This window comes from Leopardus geoffroyi, chromosome D3 (genome assembly GCF_018350155.1).
Source record: "Leopardus geoffroyi isolate Oge1 chromosome D3, O.geoffroyi_Oge1_pat1.0, whole genome shotgun sequence".
Lineage (NCBI taxonomy): Eukaryota > Metazoa > Chordata > Mammalia > Carnivora > Felidae > Leopardus > Leopardus geoffroyi.
This window is the reverse complement of record NC_059339.1, coordinates 40,996,034-41,021,261: the sequence shown is the minus strand read 5'-3', so window position 1 is coordinate 41,021,261 and position 25,228 is coordinate 40,996,034. Positions and strand designations below refer to the sequence as shown.

Below are 25,228 nucleotides of genomic sequence, written 5' to 3'. Positions count from 1 at the left end.
TCCTGAACTATGAGACCGTGACTTGAGCCAAAATCAAGTTGGCCGCTTAACTGACTGAGCCACCCAGGTGCCCCTCTATGTTTCTAAATAGTCTTGAGTTTGCTTATTATGTTGTGACAAACAACAAAATATACCATCACTGTCTTTATCTTATACTGTGTAACTTTGCTTTAAGTCTTTAAGGTACACTCATGTTATTGCATGGGACTCATTTAAACATCCAGGAAAGCACATACTGCCTTCTTTTCAGACTACTAAATTATCTTTTAGTGTATGACTCTATTAAAATATGTGGTAATTGGGCTATTTGTATTCTAAAATATTTAAATAATTTGTTTTAATTGAATCTTATTTTAGCATTCCAGGGTATCAGAAGGAAAGTTTTAGTAATTCTTTTAAATATAGTCACACATTAAAAAAAAAAACTACATAGTTATAGTAATTGCACAACAATGGGAATGTACTAAATGCCAATCAATTGTACACTTAAAATGGTTGATTTTGTTTGAAATGAATTTCATCTCAATAAAAAGAAGTCTTAGCTATATAGGGGAATGGGCAAAATAGGGAAAAGTGATTAAAAGATGCAGACTTCCAGTTACAAAAACATGAGGATACAATCTATAATTTAGGAGGATGTAGTTAATATGTAGCAATATTGCATGGTAAGATTTATTGTGGTGGTGATTACTTCTACAAATACAGTTTATGCTAAACCTTTGCTTTCCTTCTGGGAATATGGAAGTTTTAGATGTACTAAGCAGAGGACCCTTAGGTGACCAGCCCCCAGTAAAAAACTGTGGTTGCTGAGTCTCTAATAAGATTACTTTGGTTAACAGCATTTTGTGTGTGTTATCATAACTTGTTGCTGGGCAATTAAGCAAGTCCTTTGTGACTCCACTGCAAAAGAACCCTTGAAAGTTTGTGTATGTTCTCTCTTGGATGTTGCCTATTCATCTTTTCCCTTTCCTGATATTGCTTTGTATCCTTTTACTGTAATAAATCATAGCTGTGAGTATGACTATTAACAGAGTCCTGTGAGTTCTCTTAATCATCAAACCTGGGGGTGGTCTTGGGAACGCTAACTCTTTCCTTGTTTTGTTTTTAATTCATTTAAGCCTTCTCTTCACCCATTGTGTGGCTTGAATTCATGATCCTGAGATCAAGAGTTGCATGCTCTTCTGACTGAGCCAGCCAAGTGCCCGAACTTTGTCCGCTCTTTTTTATTATAATTTTGTACAGTTATTCTTGGAATTAATATTTTTAATGTATGAGGTATAAGTACAGGTCAGGTTTTTTTTTTAACTTATGTATGAATAAATAGTTGTGTCTGTATTTTTTATTGAGATCATTGTTCCACTGTGCCATCTTTATTTTAAATCATATGTCCATATTTGTGTGCATCTGACTCCCTATTTTGATTTCTTCACCTGTTTGTCTATATTTTACCATACCATACTTCTTGATAAGTTTGATATCTTATAGAACAAGCCCTGTAACTTTGTTCTTTTTGAATATCTTGGCCCTTAATTTTCCATATAAATTTCAGAATCATATTACCAAGTTCAAATACAAAATACAATTTTAATAACAAAAGCTGTTGGGATTTTTTTGGTAGAAATTTGGGAACATCTTGCAGTCTACTAATATGTCATATTCCTCTATTTTGTCTTTAGTTTCTCTGTATCATTTTGCACTATTTTGAATCAAAGTGTCCTACATCTTTACTTAGATGAATACCTAAATAGGTGATTTTTTTTCCATTTTATTGAGATATAATTAACATATAGCATTGTATTAGTTTAAGGTATATAACACTGATTCAAGATAGATATATATCTCCACCCAAATGTTTCCCATGGTAGTTTGGTTAACATGCATTACCTTAAATAACTACAAAGTTTTTTTCTTGTGGTGGAAACTTTTAAGATTTACTCTCAGCAACTTTCAAATATACGCTACAGTATTGTTAACTGTAGCCACCATGCTACACATTTCTTCCCAAGGATTTACTTATCTTTTAACTGAAACTTTGTGCCTTTTGACCACCTTGATCCATTTCCTCCATCTCCCAGCTCCTACCTTTGGCAACAACCAATCTGTTCTTTGTATCTACGAGTTTGAGTTTTTTAGATTCTACATATAAGTGAAATAATAGAGTATATGTAATTGTCTGATTTATTTCATTTCGCATAATGTCTAGATAAAGATCATTGATATTTTGGATGCTATTGTAGACAACATCCTTTAACTTTTTTTACGTTTGTTGTTGGTTACAGAAATCCAGTTCACTTGTGTTTATTGACATTGTAGCCAACATCTCTCCTCACTTCCTTAATCTCCAGTTTTGTTTATAGATTCTTTGGGATTTCAGAATAGATGCACATCAACGCCTGTGAATAATGATAGGTTTATTACTTTTCAGTCATTGTGCATTTTCTTTTTCTTGCCATATTTAACTGGCTTGGACTTACAGTAAAATTTTAGATATGATGAGAGTGGTCATTCTAATTCATCCCCAGTTCCTAATTTCATTGGTAGGTATATTTATCAGTCTGTTCATTTCTAATCATTAGTAAGAGAATTTCTATTTATTATGGATTGACATTAGATTTTATCATCTATTGAGGTAATATGTGATATTTTTCCTTTCTTTTTTAATGTGCTGAATTTTACAGAACATTAATTTTCTGAATGTTCATTCAGCCAGTCTTGTATCACTGGAGTAAATCCATTTTCATCATGATGCATAACCTCTTTTATGTATTGACCGTTTTGTTTTGCTAATATTTTGATTGGAATTTTTTCATCTACATTAATGAGTCAGGGTTGCCTACGCTTTCTTAAATGTTCTTTTTAGGTTTAGTATCTAGGTCATGAATGCCTCACTAAAGTAACAGGGAGAAGTGGGCCCTAAGTCTTGGTTTATTTTCTGGATCTTGTGTGAGAGTCATTATTTCTTCCTTAAATGTTTGGTAGATTTCATTAGTGTAGACATCTGTGCCTGTAGTTTTGGGGAGGAAGGTTGTAGTATGGATTCAGTTTCTTCAAATTCAGCAGTTACATGAGTATTTGTATTTCCTTGTTGTCTTTGGTCAGTTTTGGTAACTTAAAGTTTTCAATTTGTCATTCTTTATGTTAATTTAAAAATTCATTCATAATTTAATTTTAATGCCTGTAGGATCTATAGTGATCTCCCATTGTTCACATTATTTTTTGTTACTCAGCTAATCTTACCAGGAGATGTAAATATTGTAGGTGTTTTTGAAGAACCAACTTTTGCCTTTTTTTTTTTTTTTTTTTTTTCCAACGTTTATTTATTTTTGGGACAGAGAGAGACACAGCATGAACGGGGGAGGGGCAGAGAGAGAGGGAGACACAGAATCGGAAACAGGCTCCAGGCTCTGAGCCATCAGCCCAGAGCCCGACGCGGGGCTCGAACTCACGGACCGCGAGATCGTGACCTGGCTGAAGTCGGACGCTTAACCGACTGCGCCACCCAGGCGCCCCAACTTTTGCCTTTTTAAAACTTCTTAGGATTGCTGCTTAACATGCTTATTTTCAGCCTGTATATACATATATGTGACTATAAATACTTATGTTTAAATATATGTGTTTATACATGTAGAGGTATAAATTTTGCAAGTTTTTTTACATTGCATTTTCATTATTATTTGGATCAAGATATTTTCTAATTTCGATTGTGATTTCATCTTCTACCCATGGCTATTCTTTAGAAGTATATTGTTTAATTTCTGAATTTTGGGATTTTCTTATTCTTTTTCTGTTGCTGATTTCTGGCTTAATTCCACTGTCATCAGAGAGCCTACCTTATATAATTTCATTTCTTTGAAACTAATTGGTAATTGTTTTTGTAGTATGTGCATATGGTCAATTTTGATAAATATGTACACTATAGAAAATAATAAACACTGCATGTGAAGTACAGTGTTATGTTCATTAATTCAAAATTTGGTAATCCTTGTGTTTCATTTTTCTACGTTTAATTTTTTTCTATATTTTTAATTTTTCTATATACAGTAAAACCTGGGATTGCAAGTAACTTTTTTGGAGAGTGTTCTGCAAGACAAGCAAACATTTCTGATAAGTTTTAACTTGATTAACAGGTGATGTTTTGCGATACAAGTAGTACGGTGATGCCGAATGATCACAACTGAGCCAATGGTTCTTGAAATTCGCTTTGATATACGAGTGCTTTGGATTGCAAGCATGTTTCTGGAATGAATTATGTTCACAAAGCAAGGTTTTACTGTATATATATTTTTAAATGTTTATTTTGATAGAGCGCAAGTGGGGGAGGAACAGAGAGAGAGAGGAAAGAGAGAGAATCCTGAGCAGGCTCCTTGCTGTCAGTATAGAACCCAACACAGGGCTTGATCTCACAAACTGTGAGATCATGACCTGAGCCAAAATCAAGGGTCGGTCGCTTAACCAACTGAGTCCCCCAGGCACCCCTGTATAGGTGTATTTTTTAAGCAGTGTTGCAAATCTCCCATTATGAGTACGGAATTACTTTGCCTCCTAGTTCTGTTAGTGTTCACACATTTTATTAGGCTGTGTTAATATTTACATACAGATTTACATTATTATGTTTTTTTGGCCGATTGAATTGACTAACATTATGTGAAGTATTCACCTTTTTTCTCTAGTGATGCTTTTTGCTTGGAAATCTACTTTGATAACAGTATACCAACTTTCCATATAAGTCACCTGCAAAAGCCACCTTAGGGATCATGAGAGTTTTTGGATAAATATCTTTTTTCATTACTTTTGTATCTTTATATTTTAAGTGATCTTTTATAGATGGCATTATAGTTGTTTTTTAAAATAATCTTTTAAATGAAAAGTTTAGATCTTACAAATAATAACTGACAGCACTTGCTTTTGACTCAACCTGTTTATTTGATCCTCCTACTCTTTGTTCCTTTTTCTTTAGAATTTATTGTTCTTAGTTATTGTTTTTTCTCATTAACTTGGTAGTTATACGATCTTACTATTCTGTAAGTGGGTTTTTTAAAAGAGATTTCAGCATGCATAGTTGGCATCCTATAGCAATGTGTGACGACACTTTGCATTTTTTGCCCTCTCTTTGGCCTGCATGGATCTTAGAACACTTAAACACCATTTCTCTCAACTTAAATGCCTTCATTATTGTATATGTCAAGCCTATGAATACATTATTGGTATATATAGTGTTCATTTAGATTTACTAACTCATTTATTCTGTTAATCTTCCACTCGGGTTTTGCATCTAAGGAAGTTCCTTTAGTATTTCCTCTAGTGTACATCTGCTGGCGATGAATTGTCTCTTTTTTACCTGAAAATATATTTACTCCACCGTCATACTAGATGAGTATTTTTCTTAGAAATGATATTCTAGATTGGCAGTTCTTTCTTGCAGTACTTTCAAGCCAGCCTTCACTGTCCTGTTGTTTACGTTGAGGAGTTAAGCTGTCAGCCTTATTATTATCTTGAGAAGTAATCATTTCCACTCTTGTTTGGTTGCTTTAAGTTTGGTTTTCAACAATTTTACTATGACATGCCTATTTATGGATTTCTTTTTATTTATTCTACTTAATTTTTCAAACTCAAAGACCATGAAATCAAAGCCTATAAAAACTATCAGCCATTTCATCAAATATGGCTTCTGTTCATTCTTTCCTTCTTCTTTTTCTGACATATTAGTCCTTACATCATTCTCAGTCTTTCATCCTCTTTTCTCTATTTGCCACTCTTTTTTTTGTCTCCCTTCATTCTAGATAATTTTCTTCTGAAATACCTTCAGTGTATCCAGTTTGCTATTAAACCCATCTTTGAATAAACAATTTCTGTTTGGCATTATTAGTTTAGTGTTGTTTTTGCTTTTTAAAGTCCAGTTCTGTGTTGGAATTCCCAGTCTTGTCTTTTATTACCCTAAGAAGCAGTAACCAGAGTTTATTAAAAGTCTGTCTCAAGTTCCTTTTGGTCTGTTTCAGTGGTCTTTTGCTTCTGTCGGTTTTCATTCTAGTTTTCTTGCCTCTTTATGTACCTGTTTTTTATTGTTTACCATACATTTTGTTTATGAATATTTATGGAAATAATTTGAAGTGTCAGGCATTTTCTTTCTCCAGGTTGGGTTTACATTTGCTTCTGTTATTTGGGCCAGTAGCAGTCTTTTTATCATTTAAGTCCACATTCAGAGATTGACATGATTCAAAGCTGAGTTGTTTTTCCCTTGGAAGCCTATCTGACTAGGTTCACCTCTATGCCTAGGATGTGTTCCCAGGATTGATTAAAGCAGCCTTAAATGTGAAACTCCCTTCCCAGGATCTCCATGCTATCTTATATCCTGTTGAGTTATTTTTCACTTTTGTTATCTCTTTAACATCTTCAAGCAAATGCCTTTTAAAATACAGTTGTTTAAATATCAAGACATATGGATCTAGAGAGTATAATGCTAAGTGAAATAAGTCAAAGAAAGACAAATACCATATGATTTCACTCATATGTGGAATTTAAGAAACAGAACAAATGAAGAAAAGGGGGAAAAGGGTCAAACGAAAAAACAGACCTTTAAGCATAGAGAACAAACAGGTGGTTACCAGAGGGGAGGCAGGTGGGGAGTATGGGTGAAATAGTTAAAGGGGATTAAGAGTACACTAACCATGATGAGCACTGAGTAATGTGTTGAATTTTGAATCACTATATTGTACACCTGAAACTAATACAACACTGTGTGTTAACTATACTGGAATTAAAAAATAACTTTAAAAAATAAAATAAAAATAAAATATGCTTGTCTTCATCAGGAAGACTTTGCCTGCCATTTGGAAGCAGAGGTCTTGTTTCAGTCTTACTATAACTTTATTAGGAATTCTTCTCTTGGAGAAACATGACATAGATTATTTTCTCCAAGTTTTCATATATATTGCAGTTCTGGGATTTCAATACAGATACATATTCAAAGCCTTTGTTCTTTTTTACTCTGTTATCCAGTATTTTGAGAATGTGAATGACATGCAAAAGCCACCTTAGAGATCTAGAGCCGTGTTGCACATATCATGCAAGTTATACCAGAAAATGTTATTCGTGTTTTTGCTTTCATTAGGTGTGATCAAAGCATACTAGTATGTGTACCTCTTATTAAGTACTGAGCTCTTTATTGATAAGTAAGTCATAGTGAATGCCTTGTGTTATATGTAAACTTAAATATTTAGAATGGTGCTTGAAAACAGTAATATAAAAAGATCAGGATATCCTATAATTTTGAAATACAAAACTGTGAGTTGGATATTTATTTTGTAGAAACAAGGCAAAATTCACTTGACACATTAACTCAGCATTTTTGTGTTTACTAGTTTGTCAGCTTTATATTCCTGTTCTTGTGAACTTTTGCCATATCCAGAGCTTCGTTTCTGGGTATTTTGAGAAAGAATATCCAGGTAAGACAGACCTGGAGTAAAGCTTGATATTATGGGAAATATTTGTTGAATGAAGGCAAATTTAGTAATAGTAATTGTTTTTGTATGCATTTTGTGGAAGGAACGGAATATGTTGATGCTTTGAATTCCTTCTCTTTTTAATTAAAAGTTGTCAGTGATCTTCTCTTTCTTTCTAACTTAGGGATAAAGCAATTCCTAACAAAGTGGGGACCTATTGTATCCAGTTTGGTTTTATGATGGATAAAGCAAATATTCTTAACAGTGAACAGGTTTGCTTACTCTTTTTATATACTATAGTTAGCTTTACATTTTCTTGACTAGTGTAGGAATGAAAAGGTTTTGTTTTAAAAATGAATTAATTATTGGATGCAAAGTATAAATAGTGCAATTTTCAGGACTATTAGAAAAGAATATATTTAAATTATGTTCAATAATATGACCTGATGTAGAAATTACTTTTTCCATTTCTCTTTATTTCAAAGACTCCAGTAGGCATTTTAGTGTATATCATGATAAGGTTACTTCTATCAACCATACATGAAAATTTTTCAGTTAATAACATTTTAGATACTAGTAATTCTGAATAATGAAATTTAAAGTAATTTTGATATACATCATCTCCATTCAATATCTTAGTGTACTAAATTTTTTAAAATCTGTTTTTTTTTAAAGTTTATTTATTTATTGTGAGAGAGTTGAGTGAGGGAGGAGCAGAGAAAGAGGGAGAATCTCAAGCAGGCTCCACGCTGTCAGCACAGACCCCATGCAGGGCTTAAATTCATGAAACCCTGAGATCATGACCTGAACCGAAATCTAGAATCAGACGCTTAACTGACTGAGCCACCCAGGTGCCCCCAAAATTGTCTGTATTTTTAAATCCCTCTAAATTTGTTCTTAGATGACTGTTAACATGCAAAAATTTATCTCTGAATTTATCTTTTCTGAATTTAAAAAGTAAGTTGATTCCAAGTTTAGGAGATTAAGAAAATCTATTTTAGAAGGTAACATTTCATTTTATTTAGTATATGCTAGCATTATTTCTTGTCTTACTCTTAAATACTAAACCATCAATATATTATTCATCACAATGCTGCTTTTGTTTTGTAAGATTATAGTTGATGTTCTACCTAATGAACCTGTGAAGTTAGTTCCTAAAATCCAGCCAGCTACACCAGCTGTTTCAAATGTTCGTTCAGTTGCCAGTAGGACCTTGGCCAAAGATTTACATCTTATTATTACGGTAATGTTTATTTACTTCCAAAATTGCAAAGAATAAGAAAAATTATTTCTAGTTTTAGTGTACAGAATAGTTATTTATAGAGTTAGACCTTAATTATTCAGTTTAAGATAATATGGAAAATTTGTGTGGGTGAATGAAATGTTTATAAACACCTTTGTATTGGAATACAGAGAATGTGTAACATTATACATAAAATATATCCAGATATACTAAGTAGGACTGACTCAAAAATGCAGGAATTTGCCTACCTTTCCTAATACATACCTTTCTTTCATGTATGTATTATGAATATGTGTGAAGTAAATTGATTCCTCAGTGTCCATTTCACTATTGGGACAGAAGGAAATAATTATTTTTGAGAGATATGCTCTGATGATTGATCACAATGAGCTCTTTAAAGCTTCTTATTACCGAGAGAGTAAGCAGCAATAGAGCTGCTGAGAATATTAACAAAAATACGTAAAACACAGTAGCCGACTTCACCTTTATGGAAAATTTTGCTGGTGGGATACTTAACTCCTTTCAGAAAGTTTTTTGCTGTTTTAGACGGGTGAATCATTCTTCTCTTCCTAGATCAATAGATGAATAAAAGTAAAAGACAAGGTGAAATTTTAAAAATGGGAGTCCTTTTAATATAGAAAGTTATAAATCATTATATTAGATGGAAGCCTCTGGTTCTTTTACAGTTTCTCAGATTATTTTCTGCCTGTGGAGCTCTTAATCCAAGAACTGAATTCTGTGGAGTAAGAAGGATGATGATAATTAGATATTTAGAGTTTATATTGTATTTCTGATACATTCATTTCCTTTTCTGGATTTAATCTCCTTACCAGTTCTTCTAATTTATCTTTTGTTTACTTGAAGGATGACTACAATAATCAAACTGGAATTGATTTGGTTGGCACTGTAGTAGCTACAATTAAAGGTTCTAATGAGGAAGATACAGATACACCACTCTTTATTGGGAAAGTTAGAACGCTGGAATTTCCCTTTGTGAAAGGCTCAGCTGAAATCACGGTAATTTTTATGTCTTCTGGTAGATAATATTTCTGTATTTAATATTATAAACCACAGAGTTAAATACCCGTTCTTTTGTGTATATAACTATGAAGATGTTCTAAGTATAGCATTAAATTGAAAAGTCAGTGGAAATACTTTGTGATTTTGCTGTAAGCTATTACACATTGGACCCAGGATCATTCTTACTATAAGCAAGAACCTCTTTTTCCCTATGGATGACTCTTTTCTCTGATTGTAGTGATTTTTAGCTTTGGTGATAATATATTTGTGTTTCATTGAAAAGTTACCATTCTGTGGATAGAAATAGAATATAATATAGCCCAGGTAAAATATATACATATATCAAGGCACCTGAGGGGCTCAGTCAGTTAAGCATCTGAATCTTGATTTTGGCTCAGGTCATGATCTCACAGTTGCTGAGATGGAACCCAAGTTGGACTCTGGGCTAACAGCATGGAGTCTGCTTGGGATTCTCTATCTCTGTCCCTCCCCTGCTTGTGCTCTCTTTCTTTCTCTCAAAATAAATATTTAAAAAATATATACATATCTAGAAAAAATTTTATAAAAAGCTTATCTTTGTTACTTTTATTTTTCAAAATGGAAATACTTTTACTTGTATAAAAAATACACAGTGCATAAACTTCAAAAACAATCACTATTTTATCACCCTTCAGAGATAATGTTGATTAGCAATTTAGTGAGACTTACCTTACAGACTTCTGTATATACACAAACACTGCACAGATACCCCATGTGTATATTATTTATATACGTGAGTAGGGTATAAAATTTCATTAATAGAAAACTGTGCTTTTATAAAAATTTTATTTAACACATCCATGGCATATTTTATCAGTACGTATAAACTTACGTCATTGTGTTATGATCATAATTTAATCAGTCCTAAGTGGAAATTTAGTTGCTTTCCAAAGCTTGTTATCAACAATGCTTTCATCAGGTTTCTTCTGTGTACATCCTTTTGCATGTCTGATTATTTGTTTTAGAAATTGCTAGAAGTAGAATTGGAGGCAGAATTTTAAGCCTTTTGGTAGGTAGATATTGCCAATTGCTGTTTAGTTTACATTCCCACCAGAAATAATGTGTATTTACCTTCATAATATTACCAGCCCTAAATATGAATGATTTTTGGAACTCTAACCCAAGTTTCCTATATTTAAAAAAATATTTTGTTATTAGTGAGGTTGAATATTTTTCTTGTTCTTTATCTTTTTAGGATTGTCCCTTGATGCTTTGTCTTTTGGAATATTCATCATTTTCATAATTTTATATTACAGATAATTATGTTCTTTTGTATATAAGGATTGTTTCCTGATTTTGTTTTTTAGATTTTAGCTTTGTTTATACTGGAGTGCAGAAAGGATTATGTCCACAATTCCTGCCCTAGTACTCTTATGCCATTAATCTGTTGATTATTTTTAACATTTTTCAAATTCATTAAATTTCTTGGTATCATTTATTGAATAATTCTTCCTGTACCTGTAAATCTGAAATGTCACCTTTCTTATATTTATTTATTTTTTAATGTTTGTTTATTTTGAGAGAGAAAGAGGAAGCGGCAGGGTGGGGCAGAAAGAGAAGGAGAAAGAATCTCAAGCAGCCTCTGCAGTGTCAGTGCAGAGCCTGATGCAGGAGGGCTGGATCCCACATGAGATCATGACCTGAGCCTAAATCAAGATTTAGACGCTAACTGACTGAGCCACCCAGGTGCCCCTATATCTGTTTTTGAGAGAGAGAGAGAGAGGATGCGCATGCACACAGCATGGAGGGGCAGAGGTAGAATCTTAAGTAGGCTCCATGCTCAGTGTGGAGCCCAATATGCAGGGCTTGATTCCACATCCCTGGGATTATGACCTGAGCTGAAATCAAGAGTTGGATGCTCAGTCGACTGACCCACCCAGGCACCCCATCTTTCTGGTATTTTTTTTATTGTTGCCAGTGTTCATCTTTTTATCTAATCCAGTGCCAATACTACATTGTTTTAATAACATTAGGCTTAAAATTGGGGAGCCTGCCTGCTTGCACCTGGCCTGCAGTAAATGTATTGGTTAGTCTGTCGGTGACAGACCATTACAGCATTTCCATCTTAATTAGTTTCCAGTATTTGAAGTTCTGGAGGTTTTACATAATGATCTGCATCTCTGATTTATTTGGAGAATTCTAAAGATCTGGCAATACTGGACTATGATTCTCTTAGGGCAGAAGGATTTTCCAGTCCCTTGTATTCATGCCACTTGTTTTTATCTCTTGACATTGAGGGCAGTTGTCATTTGTTACTTATATTCACACTTGTTCTTTTATTTTTGTTATAGTAGAGAGTAAAAGTGAAATTTTCTTGTACCCTAACAAAAATTAGGTAATGAAAGCCACATGTTGAAAGACAAAGAAAACATTTTTAATGTGCAAAGTAGGTTTGTGTTGGAAGAATACACCTAGCCCACTTACCTTTGTCTTGTTTCCTTGACCTCCCCTCCCCTTGTAGGCATTTGAAATTGCTACTCTGGCTGTACATATTTATGAGGTTAAGATGGTGACTTAAGCTATTCCCTTGCAGCTGCATATATAGAACCTAAGCTTCATGTCATTCATATGACTTTCCACTAGAGGTTCCTAATATCCCACTGAATAAGCAGAAAACTCTCAAGTCCTTCTTGGCTTCTGGCCCAGCTGTTGATTTATTAGGTCTAAGATAGGGGCTCTGGAATCTGATATAACAAGCAGGTAGTTCTCGTCAATATGGACATTTAGGAAATACTGGCTCAGAACAAGACTAGTTATTTGTTAATATAACAATAATATAATGGTTAATTATAATTAAATGTTCCACATTTGATTGAAAAGAATGTGTATTGTTTAATTCAGGTTATAATCTAAGCTTATTGTTCAAGTTGTTTTCTAATTCTCTTTATTGCTTATGTCATCTAGAAATTTCTTAATTAATTAATTAATTTATTTTAATTTACATCCAAACGAGTTAGCACATAGTGCAACAATGATTTCAGGAGTAGATTCCTTACTGCCCCTTACCCATTTAGCCCATCCACCCTTCCACACCCTCTCCAGTAACCCTCTGTTCTCCATATTTAAGAGTCTCTTATGTTTTGTCCCCCTCCCTGTTTTTATATTATTTTTGTTTCCCTTCCCTATGTTCATCTGTTTCATCTCTTAAAGTCCTCATATGAGTGAAGTCATATGATATTTGTCTTTCTCTGGCTGACTAGTTTCACTTAGCGTATTACCCTCCAGTTCCATCCACGTAGTTGCAAATCGCAAGATTTCATTCTTTTGGAATGTATACACACACACACACCACACACACCACATCTTTTTTATCCATTCATCCATCGATGGGACATTTGGGCTCTTTCCATACTTTGGCTATTGTTGATAGTGCTGCTATAAACATGGGGGTGCATGTGTCCCTTTGAAACAGCACACCTGTATCTCTTGGATAAATACCTAGTAGTGCAATTGCTGGGTCATAGGGTAGTTCTATTTTTAATTTTTTGAGGAACCCCCATACTGTTTTCCAGAGTGGCTGCACCAGCTTGCATTCCCACCAGCAATGCAAAAGAGATTCTCTTTTTTTTGCATCCTCACCAACATCTGTTGTTGCCTGAGTTGTTAATGTTAGCCATTCTGAAGGTGTAGGGTGGTATCTCATTGTGGTTTTGATTTGTATTGATGATGAATGATGTTGAGCATTTTTTCGTGTGTCAGTTGGCCATGTGGATGACTTGTTTGGAGAAGTGTCTATTTATGTCTTTTGCCCATTTCTTCACTGGATTATTTATTTTCTTGGTGTTGAGTTTGATAAGTTCTTTATAGATTTTGGATACTAACCCTTTGTCTGATATGTTGTTTGCAAATATCTTCTCCCTTTCTGTCAGTTGCCTTTTAGTTTTGCTGATTGTTTGCTTTGCTGTGCAGAAAGAAGCTTTTTATTTTGATGAGGTCCCAGTAGTTCATTTTTGCTTTTGTTTCCCTTGCCTCCAGAGACGTGTTGAGTAAGAAGTTGCTGCGGCCAAGATCAAAGAGGTTTTTGCCTGCTTTCTCCTCGAGGATTTTGATGGCTCTTTGTCTTACATTTAGGTCTTTCATCCATTTTGAGTTTATTTTTGTGTACGGTGTAAGAAAGTGGTCTAGGTTCATTCTTTTGCATGTCGCTGTCCATTTTTCCCAGCACTACTTGTTGAAGAGACTGTCTTTATTCCATTGGACATTCTTTCGTGCTTTGTCAGAGATTAGTTGGCCATACATTTATGGGTCCATTTCTGAGTTCTCTATTCTGTTGCACTGATCTGAGTGTGTGTTCTTATGCCAGTACCATACTGTCTTGATGATTACAGCTTTGTAGTATAACTTGAATAAAGTCTGGGATTGTGATGCCTCCTGCTTTGGTTTTCTTTTTCAAGATTGCTTTGGCTATTCGGGGTCTTTTCTGGTTCCATACAGATTTTAGGATTATTTGTTCTAGCTCTGTGAAGAATGCTGGTGTTATTTAATAGGGATTGCATTGAATATGTAGATTGCTTTGTGTAGTATCGACATTTTTAACAATATTTGTTGTTCCTATCCAGGAGCATGGAATCTTTTTCCATTTTTTTGTGTCTTCAATTTCTTTCATAAGCTTTGTATAGTTTTCAGCGTATAGATTTTTCACCTCTTTAAGTTAGATTTATTCCTGGGTATTTTATGGTTTTTGGCGATTGTAAATGGGATCTATTTCTTGATTTCTCTTTCTGTTGCTTCACTATTGTGTATAGGAATGCAGCCGATTTCTGTGCATTGATTTTCTATCCTAAAACTTTGCTGAATTCATAAATCAGTTCTAGCAGTTTTTTGGTGGAATGTTTGGGTTTTTCATATAGATCACATCATCTGTGAAGAGCAAAAGTTTGACCTCCTACTGGCTGATTTGGATGCTTTTTATTTCTTTGTGTTGTCTGATTGCAGAGGCTAAGACTTCCAATACTATGTTGAATAACAGTGGTGAGAGTGGACATCCCTGTCTTGTTGCTGACCTTAGGGATAAAGCTCTCAGTTTTTCCCCATTGAGGATGATATTTGCATTGGGTCATTCATATATGGCTTTTATGATCTTGAGGTATGATCTAGAAGTTTCTTTTTTTTTTTTTAAGACTTTCTTTTTTTTAAGACTTTCTTTTTTTTAAGCTTATTTTTGGGCGCCTGGGTTACGTGTCTGACTTAGTCTCAGGTCATGATCTCACAGTTCATGGTTTCAAGCCCTGCTTCGGGCTCTGTACTGACAGCTCGGAGCCTGGAGCCTGCTTCAGATTCTGTGTCTCCCTCTCTCTTTGCCCCTCCCCCACTCACACTCTGTCTCTGTTTCTGTCTCTCTCTCTCTCTCTCTCCTAAAAGTAAACATTAAGAAAATTTTTTAAGTTTATTTATTTAGAGGGAGAGAGACAGAGCACAGCAGGGGGAGGGGCAGGGAGAGAGAATCCCAAGTAGGCTCCACACTATCAGTGCAGAGCCTAACGCAGGGCTCAAACACACAAACTATAAGATCATGACCTGAGCCAAAATCAAGAGTTGGACGCTTAACTGACTGAGCCACCTAGGTGCCCCTAGAAATTTCTGAAAAAGATTTCTAACTTTTATTCCGCTATGGATTTGTTCATTCCCCATATTCCAAATTCCCATTTATGCTTGGATCCACTAATGGACTCTTCAGTTCTCTTCATTTCCATTATACTTTGTATCCTTTTCTCTTGCTAAGCTGTACATCAGAGGTTACAAACCATAAAACTTTAAAATAGGAAGGGCCTTCTCTTTCTTTTTTTTTTTTTTTTTTTTTTTTTATGTTTATTTATTTTTGAGAGCAGGAGACACAGCTCCAGGCTCCAAGCTGACAGTAGAGAACCCGATGCGGTGCTCAAACTCATGAACTGTTTGGTCACAACCTGAGGTCACAACCTGAGCTGAAGTTGAATGCATAACTGACTGACCACCCAGGTGCTCCAGGAAGGGCCTCCGTAGTAATACATAAAAGAAAAGATTTTATATTTAACTACATAAAAAGTTAAAACTTTATGTACCATAATCTTATCTTGAACAGAATTAGAAGAATAGTGGCAATATATTGATAATTATTGACCCTGAAGGGTGGGCATGTAGAGATTCATTATATGACTGTACAATAAAAATGTTTTTAATTAAATTGTGTAGAAATACTGCAGTGCACTCACACCAGTATTGGGTTAGGTATATTAAACATATTTCTAAATCTCCTTAAGAACTTCCTGCAAATCAATAAGAAAAAAGACAATCTAGTAGAAAAATAAATCACTGAAGAATATGAGCAGGCAGTTAATGGAAGAGAAAATATAAAGGGCCAATAAACAAGAAGCATAACCTTAACACCAGTCAGAGACATGCTAACCAATAATGACTGGTTCTTTTTAATCCATTTCATTGGGTGGAGGGGGGAAACTTGATAATTAAGTGTTGGCCAGCCTCAGGGAAACTAGGTATTTTTACACTCTAATGATGAGAGGATAAATTGATGGGCTTTTTGAAGGGAAATTTGATAGTACCTATTAAAATAGTGTTTTTAATGAGTTCTGTTTCTCATTATTCTAGAGAACATACATAGAAATACTGAAAGATATTTTCTTTGCTGTATTTATAAATACTAGTTTAAAATTTGTAAGCAAATTGTTCACCTGATGAGAGGATATAGTGTAGTATACCTGTACTATTCCATAAATTTTACGAAGTGCTATCTAGACATTCACTTGCATTGATCCAACAAGTCAGACTCCTTGCTAAAAGCCAACTGCTGAACTATGAAGTTCAGTTTATATATTTTTAAAATGTGACTTGTATTTTATTTTTGTGCGACTATTCATGTAAATACATTGAAAACAATTTTCAGAAATTGTGATTGCGCCTTGGTTTAATGGTGGGCTTGTATTCTGTATTCCTTGGAAAGAAAATTGTTATCTGTAGTTTATTTGTAATTTTATTTCATGGATTTTTCTACACTATTTTTATCAATGTAAACTTTTAAAAATTCTACTTCTCTATCAGTGAATTGTACTAGTAGTGTAAAACTACTAGTGAAACAGCTAGTATCCTTGTTTCCTATAAGAATGTAATAAATAATTTAGGAGGTAACTATAATTTGCAGTATTGTTATGTGCTATGGTCTTAAGCTAAAATATATCAGAAGTGTTTTTGTGTGTGCATTAATGAAAATATAATTAAAAAGAAAACAAATCTTTCAAGCTTTTTAGGATCTTTTGTTTGGTCACCTGGGACTAGTGGGTCTACTTCCATGGTAACAGCTGTAACTTAAACTCAGCATTGGGCTTTGGGCATATCTTTGTGATTGTTTTTATAACTTTCATGCCATCAACTGTTTCACACTGCTTCAACTTCTTAAAGGTTGGCATCAAGAAGACTTTGCAGGTCAAGACAGTAAGTGGCCATTGATACTTGCGTTCTGAAAGAAAAGATACTTTTTTTTATAATTATCTATTATATATAATTTTTGTATAATGTATTTATTGATAAGATCATTTGACTTTCAAACCAGTACCAAAAGGTAAAAAGTTTTATGTCTTGAGTGGTGCTGATGTTTTAGTGAATGTTTAATGGATCTTAAGGATCAGTCAATGCCTTTTGCCTTGAACGTTTACCACTTGGAAATAGAAGACAGTGAGATACATAACATTTATACGTTGACAAATACATTCTTAAATCTTGTTTTTCCTTACTGTTTTTTTTTTGTTTTGTTTTGTTTTTTTCTTTTTACAGAATCTAGTGCTGGCAGAAAGTAGTCCTGGAAGGGATAGTACTGAATATTTTATTATATTTGAGCCTCAGCTACCTGCTCTATCAAGAACATTAGAACCATATATCCTACCCTTTATGTTTTATAATGGTAAGATTTTGGGAAAATAGAGCATTTTTCTTATTCTTGTGGTTCTTCAGATAACCTTGTTTTGCTTTCCATTAACCTGGTGCTTTTTAGTTCTCTAATTATGACATATTTTGGAAAAGTCACAATTTTAGGATTGTTTGAAGTAAATCATCTGAATGTTTTTCTTAGATGTTAAGAAGCAGCAACAAATGGCAGCACTTACAAAAGAAAAGGACCAGGTATCTAAGAATATTATAATGTACAGAAGTTTATTTGAAGCCAGCAAACAGCTTCTTGATGAAATGAAGTGTAAGTCATTTTGTATTCAAAGGTAATAAAAAAAAAAATTGGTTTGGGGGAATGTAAGGCAGAAAGTTGAGACCATGAAAAACAAAAATTGTTTGCTTTCCTGAACTACAAGTAAACTGCAGAACACTGCAACAATGGTGTAAGTAAGGCAATAATACCTTATTAGTTATTTGGTCTTAGGATGATGTATTCCATCATTTTAAATAAATTTATATTCTGCGTACCTATAAAAATTTGAAATTTTTTTTTTATTAGAAATCTGTATAAATTTAAGGCTTTTGACGTGATAATGATGTTTATATCCAGCTTCAGGTTCTGGCAAAAGATACTGAAAGACATTATTACTGCGGAAGTGATAGGTATTTTAATTTTTAGTTTGAGTCATGTATTGAGTCTTGTATTTTACTTAAAATATCTGAAGTATGTCACACCATGGAGGTGTACAGGGCAGCACACACTTGTATAGAAATACATAAGTTACTTATAAGTCAGTGCACACAACGTTTGCTGCAATTTTTAATAAATTTTGAATATTGTTAAGATAAGGCATTTGTTGAATCATTTATGTTTTTCCACTTGTCTTATTTTTTCACTATGGCTTTTGGCTTTGTGTTAATTACATAATTAAAATGTTGAACCATTAACCAACAAATTTGTTCTGCCTGCCTCAGAGTACACACTTTTGTATATCTAAGATGAATGATATTTAGAGCTAAATAGGATGATGATAATACGTCAGTAGTAGCAGTAAAAATTCTTTTTATAAAGCCTTATTTGGTTCTTGTCACAACCTTTAGGCAATTATGTAAAAGTTATGTATAGTCATGTGGATTAGAATTAAACGATTTATCTAAGATTACTTGGAGTTTGCAGTATTAGTATATAATATCTTCCTTAACCGTATTGAATTTGTTTTTTATTTTGTGTATTTTTTATTTTTGTGTAGTATATAATATCTTCCATAACCCTATTGAATTTGTTTTTTATTTTTGTGTATTAGATCCAAATCTTAATTTTAGACTTCTTTTCATTTTGAATTTCTAAAATAATTACTATATATTTTACTTTAGCATCAATCAAAAAGGAAAAAAAACAAGAGATTGAAAATATTTTTCAAAAACTGTCTTTTGGGGTTATTACAAATTGATACAGGTTTCTTTGTTTTTAATTTTAGGCCGAGTTGAAGAAGCAAAATTAAAAGAGGCTCAGTTGCAAACTGAACTAAAAACACATAATATTGACATTCCTACAACACAGCAGGTACAGTTTCCAAGTATATGTAAAAAAATTTTTTTTAATTAAATTCTAGTCTATAATTTTTTTTTTTTTTTTTTTTTTTGCCATCCATTTTTATTTAGAATGTTGTAGGCACTCTTGTTGCAGGGGTACCAAGACATGTGGATTGCAGTCTAATCACTTACTAACCATTAAAAGGACTAACAAAATGATAGAGTGCTTTTTTCCAAGAAATTGCAACTTGTATTTCTAATGTAATGACCCCAATAAGTGAAATTAATAATCCACCAATTTGAGAACTGCATTGAAGGGGCTGCATAAGTTATAACCAGTATATGTGGTGGCAAAGAAAATGAGAGAACATGACAATAGGGTTTTTTTTTAAACTTGTTTCTTTGTGTGTAACAAAAGAGAAATCCTATTGTAGGTTATATATTTCTTAACTAAGATAAAAAAGTCAGTGAAGTGGAAGCTTTACATTTCTGTAGCCACATTCTTTTTTTTTTTTTTTTTTTCAATATATGAAGTTTATTGTCATATTGGTTTCCATACAACACCCAGTGCTCATCCCAAAAGGTGCCCTCCTCAATACCCATCACCTACCCTCCTCTCCCTCCCACCCCCCATCAACCCTTAGTTTGTTCTCAGTTTTTAAGAGTCTCTTATGCTTTGGCTCTCTTCCACTCTAACCTCTTTTTTTTTTTTTTCCCTTCCTCTCCCCCATGGGTTTCTGTTAAGTTTCTCAGGATCCACCTAAGAGTGAAAACATATGGTATCTGTCTTTCTCTGTATGGCTTATCTCACTTAGCATCACACTGTCCAGTTCCATCCACGTTGCCACAAAGGGCCGTATTTCATTCTTTCTCATTGCCATGTAGTACTCCATTATGTATATAAACCACAATTTCTTTATCCATTCATCAGTTGATGGACATTTAGGCTCTTTCCATAATTTGGCTATTGTTGAGAGTGCTGCTATAAACATTGGGGTACAAGTGCCCCTATGCATCAGTACTCCTGTATCCCTTGGGTAAATTCCTAGTAGTGCTATTGCTGGGTCATAGGGTAGGTCTATTTTTAATTTTTTGAGGAACCTCCACACTGTTTTCCACAGTGGCTGCACCAATTTGCATTCCCACCAACAGTGCAAGAGGGTTCCCGTTTCTCCACGTCCTCTCCAGCATCTATAGTCTCCTGATTTGTTCATTTTGGCCACTCTGACTGGCGTGAGGTGGTATCTGAGTGTGGTTTTGATTTGTATTTCCCTGATGAGGAGCGACGTTGAGCATCTGTTCATGTGCCTGTTGGCCATCCGGATGTCTTCTTTAGAGAAGTGTCTATTCATGTTTTCTGCCCATTTCTTCACTGGGTTATTTGTTTTTCAGGTGTGGAGTTTGGTGAGCTCTTTATAGATTTTGGATACTAGCCCTTTGTCCGATATGTCATTTGCAAATATCTTTTCCCATTCCGTTGGTTGCCTTTTAGTTTTGTTGGTTGTTTGCTTTGCAGAAGCTTTTTATCTTCATAAGGTCCCAGTAGTTCATTTTTGCTTTTAATTCCCTTGCCTTTGGGGATGTGTCAAGGAAGAGATTGCTACGGCTGAGGTCAGAGAGGTCTTTTCCTGCTTTCTCCTCTAGGGTTTGGATGGTTTCCTGTCTCACATTCAGGTCCTTTATCCATTTTGAGTTTATTTTTGTGAATGGTGTGAGAAAGTGGTCTAGTTTCAACCTTCTGCATGTTGCTGTCCAGTTCTCCCAGCACCATTTGTTAAAGAGACTGTCTTTTTTCCATTGGATGTTCTTTCCTGCTTTGTCAAAGATGAGTTGGCCATACGTTTGTGGGTCTAGTTCTGGGGTTCTATTCTATTCCATTGGTCTATGTGTCTGTTTTTGTGCCAATACCATGCTGTCTTGATGATTACAGCTTTGTAGTAGAGGCTAAAGTCTGGGATTGAGCCACATTCTTTTAAAGTAATGCCTGTTTAATGACTTTATGTTCTTGAGTTGTCCAGATTGTTGATTTTTTTCTGCTGTCATTCTGGGATGTCTGGTACGGGAGTAATTGGTCTTATAGTTAATTTTTCTTTACAAATTACAGATGCCGCACATTGAAGCACTTTTGAAAAGAAAACTATCAGAACAGGAAGAACTGAGGAAAAAACCTAGAAGATCATGTACTCTTCCAAACTATACTAAAGCCACTGGAGATGTTTTGGGAAAGGTTTGTGTTTAAGCCTTTTAAGAGGCAGTACATTTTATTATGTTATGTTTAAAATGTGTTTTAAAGTAACATCATAATAAAAAGTGTCAGGTTTTTTTGTACTTTTTAATGTGTTCCCATAAATTACTTGTTCTCATTACCATAATAGTGATTTGGCAGAATTCAAAACTGGCGTAATTCCTAATTGTGGAATTCCATAATTCTTACTTTTGAGGGCTGTGACAGAAATTAGTATGTCTCAGTCCGAGGCTTGTTACCTGCTTAGAGACGCTTTCATGTCAGATGACTTTATAGGTAGCCAAGACCTTTTCATGTGACTCAAACCTCAGTGAGACAACAAAAGAAAAGGGTAAGAATTTCTCTCAGTCTAATAATGTTAGTGAATTCTGGGGTGCTCCTAGAATTTAAAAAACAATAGCAGAAAACTTCATACATAATTGCTGCCAAAAGCGTTCCATCCTTCTTTAATTCTTTGCTTCTTTGGTTTTTCCTTTTGTCAAATGAATTGCATTTTCATTTTTATCTTTTGATTATTCAATCCTGAACATTCTGTTTTATAGAACGTTTTTCTTGTAGATATCCCCAACACCTTCAGTTCTTAATGATGTTAAGGTTTGTGGTGTTACGTATTTGTGTTTTACTTGTTGAACTTTTCCATTTCATATGCATCTCTCTTTTCTGCTTTTACCTCTGTTTTAAAAGTGAGGAAACTGAGGGGCACCTGAGTGGGCTCAGTTGGTTAGGCGTCCTACTTCGGCTTGGGTCATGACCTTGCAGTTCGTGGGTTTGAGCTCCACATCAGGCTCTGTGCTAATAGCTCAGAGCCTGGAGCCTACTTCAGATTCTGTGTCTCCCTCTCTTCTCTGCTCCTCCCCCATTCATGCTCTGTCTTTTTCTGTCTCTCAAAAATAAATAAACGTTAAAAAATAAATAAATAAATAAAATTGAGGAAATTGAAACTGAGGTAGAGAGATTAAAAAAAAACTTGCTCAAGGTTACATTACATGTGGGGGTAAGCGGCAGAGCATGGGCTCAAATCCAGGCAGAGTCTGTCTCCAAAGTCTGGATGTTAATCAGTGTTCTTTATGCCTATGTGCATCATACTACTTTTACAACCACTATATGAGTTTTTTATAGTATTTCTAGGTTTTGCATGAGGATATTGAAGTTCAGGAATTTAATTGTCAATATACAGTTAGTAAGAGGCAGAACTTAGACGTAAACCAAGGTTTTTCTGACTCCAAAGCCCATTGTAGTTTCTTTATAAACAGTTTCCTAGCACCACAAGCCAACTACACAGTGAAAAGAAAGGGTGATGGTTACTCTCAAAGTGTGTAGCTGTGTGTACTACCTAAACCAATAATGGTAGCACTGCCATTAATGTGTTGCATTATTACTTAAATCCAAAATACGAAAATTGAAAAACTAAGTTATAAATTCGTAAATTAGAAAATAAGATTCTGATTTATATTTTTTAAAGTTGTTATTCCTCAGAACCCATTTAAAGAATTTATAGAAAGAGGTAGTCTTTGTAGAAGAAGCAGTCCTACAATTTAAGCTTAGTCTAAATGTTAGGCTAACAGTCCACACATTCAGTGGTTATTTGATACAAAATTCTTGCTCAGTAGGTAAGATTTTTACCAAAGCATAAAATAAATTTTAACAGAATAAATATATTTTAGTCTTCCGTTCAAATATTTCTCATCACAGATCTTAAAAATCTGGGAGAACCTTTGAAATCTCATTTTACGTAATTTCTCCTTTGGCTTCTCAGAATACAAGTCCTCTCCTAACCATCAAGAGAAAAATTTCTACTCCCTCCATATTATGCTTAATCTTCCTTGATTCCTCTAGGAAAAAAAAAAAAATTCTTGTATTTATTCTGGTATAATTCTAAACTAGAATTAATAATTAAGGAATATAGTAAGGGACAAGAGGAGATTTTTCACCTAGACTTTATAATGTGTTTATTTTTGTACTTGTGAATACCTTAGTTAACTTGGATGTTTTAGTCTTCCTCTCCTGAATTCTAAATACCTTGAAATCCCGTCTGTATTTCTTTCTTTTAAGTGCCATTCATCTCCCATTCCTGAGAAAGAAGTCATGACATCCATGAAAAATGGCTAGGGTGGGCTTAAAAGAGCTGAAAAATAGTTAAAGCTTGAATGAACAGAACACTGTATATGGTACACAAGTAAAAATGGTTCGTGTTTTCTACAGGATTGTGTTTTTGGAAAAGAAAATCCTATATATACTTCACGTCACCTGAAAGTTTAAGAAGAAAGTGTAATGTTAAGGAGCCTAGTGAGAACTTCCAATTATATCTTTATTAAGAAATAACCCAATTATAAGATCAGGGTACTTGTAGAACAACCACAGAATGGGCACCTGTCCTCACACATGTGGTCACAAGTAGAATGAGGTCACTTACTTTGATTTGCCTCTTCTAATCCTCCCTTTGTTTGTTAGAACATTTTTTTAAATCTTCATTTACATGTACTAGTTTCTTTGCATATCTCTCTTACCTTTATTCCACTAACTTAGAGGATTGGAATACAAGAGTAGACATTGTGATGTTTCTAACAATGACAGGACATTTTCATTGCTAGGGCATGTTTTTGCAACCTGGTCAGGTAAGAGTAAAGGATAGATGCTACTATAACGATGCAGTGAATGAGGTTTTGAAACTGGACTCAAAATTTCAATGTTGTTGGACTTTGAGCAAGAATGTTTGTAACTAGGGGCGCCTGGGTGGCTTAGTCAGTTGAGCGTCCGGCTTGGCTCAGGTAATGATCTCACAGTTTATGGGTTCGAGCCCCGCATCGGTCTTTGTGCTGACAGCTTAGAGCCTGGAGCCTGCTTCGAATTCTGTGTCTCCCTCTCTCTCTCTCTCTCTCTGCTCCTCCCCCGTTCATGCTCTGTCTCTCTCTCTCCTTCAAAAATAAATAAAAACATTTAAAAAAAAGTTAAAAAAGAAGAATGTACAAATACTGAAGTATTTGTAAATAGGAAAGTAAGTTTATTCTAAGTTCCAGTGTGTTCTTATAAGCAGAAGAAACAATTCTTATTTGTGACATTTAGATTTGTTTTCTGAAAGAAATACTGTATATTGGAGTGAGGTGTCTACTTAGAAGGGTATGTGATGTATAACTATATTTATGTTTAGTTGAATCTTAATCCTTCATATGTGTATATTATTTTATGGTTATTTTATCAATTAAGATCTATCCCAGTAGTGAAGGTATCATATATATCATTAATTAGCTAATAACATTCTAAGTATTTTTTCCTTGCTCATTTGCACAGTTTACAGGAGTTTACTCTGTGAAACAGTTTTTCCAAAATTTAATAGCAGAATAGACCGTTAACTATTTAAGCCAGTAAGCTTTTATAGTTTGAGAATTTTCATGTGAGTATTTCAGAAAAGTTTTTGCTGTTTAGATGTGGGTTTTTAAAATACTTAATATCAAATTTTTATATATTTAAAAGTTTTTTACCTGATTTTTAAAAAATGGGTTGTAGATTGCACACCTGGCACAAATTGAAGATGACAGAGCTGCAATGGTTATTTCTTGGCATCTGGCGAGTGACATGGACTGTGTTGTCACCCTGACCACCGATGCTGCACGTCGTATCTATGATGAAACCCAAGGTCGTCAGCAGGTGTTGCCCCTTGATTCTATTTATAAGAAGACTCTTCCAGATTGGAAAAGGTTAGAAAAAAGTGGGAGTAATGATTTTTTTCTGAAATCACTTTTCTGTTATCAAAGTGCTTAATTTTGAAATGGTTTCTGTAAAAGATGCCTAAAACAAACTGAGCAGTGACCCACATTAACTAGGTTATCTTTATCT

The 25,228-nt window shown here is 34.2% G+C and overlaps 1 protein-coding gene across 1 annotated transcript in view; it reads left to right on the top strand.

The window, feature by feature from the left end:
* SMCHD1 (structural maintenance of chromosomes flexible hinge domain containing 1) overlaps positions 1 to 25,228 on the top strand; it is a 155,758-nt gene that overhangs the window by 101,706 nt on the left and 28,824 nt on the right. Inside the window, exons 35-42 of the mRNA XM_045459462.1 lie at positions 7,624 to 7,711; positions 8,551 to 8,682; positions 9,547 to 9,699; positions 17,506 to 17,632; positions 17,801 to 17,920; positions 19,095 to 19,180; positions 21,254 to 21,376; positions 24,899 to 25,089. Of these exons, the coding sequence (XP_045315418.1) occupies positions 7,624 to 7,711; positions 8,551 to 8,682; positions 9,547 to 9,699; positions 17,506 to 17,632; positions 17,801 to 17,920; positions 19,095 to 19,180; positions 21,254 to 21,376; positions 24,899 to 25,089 (1,020 nt within the window). The remainder of the gene's footprint in view (positions 1 to 7,623; positions 7,712 to 8,550; positions 8,683 to 9,546; positions 9,700 to 17,505; positions 17,633 to 17,800; positions 17,921 to 19,094; positions 19,181 to 21,253; positions 21,377 to 24,898; positions 25,090 to 25,228) is intronic.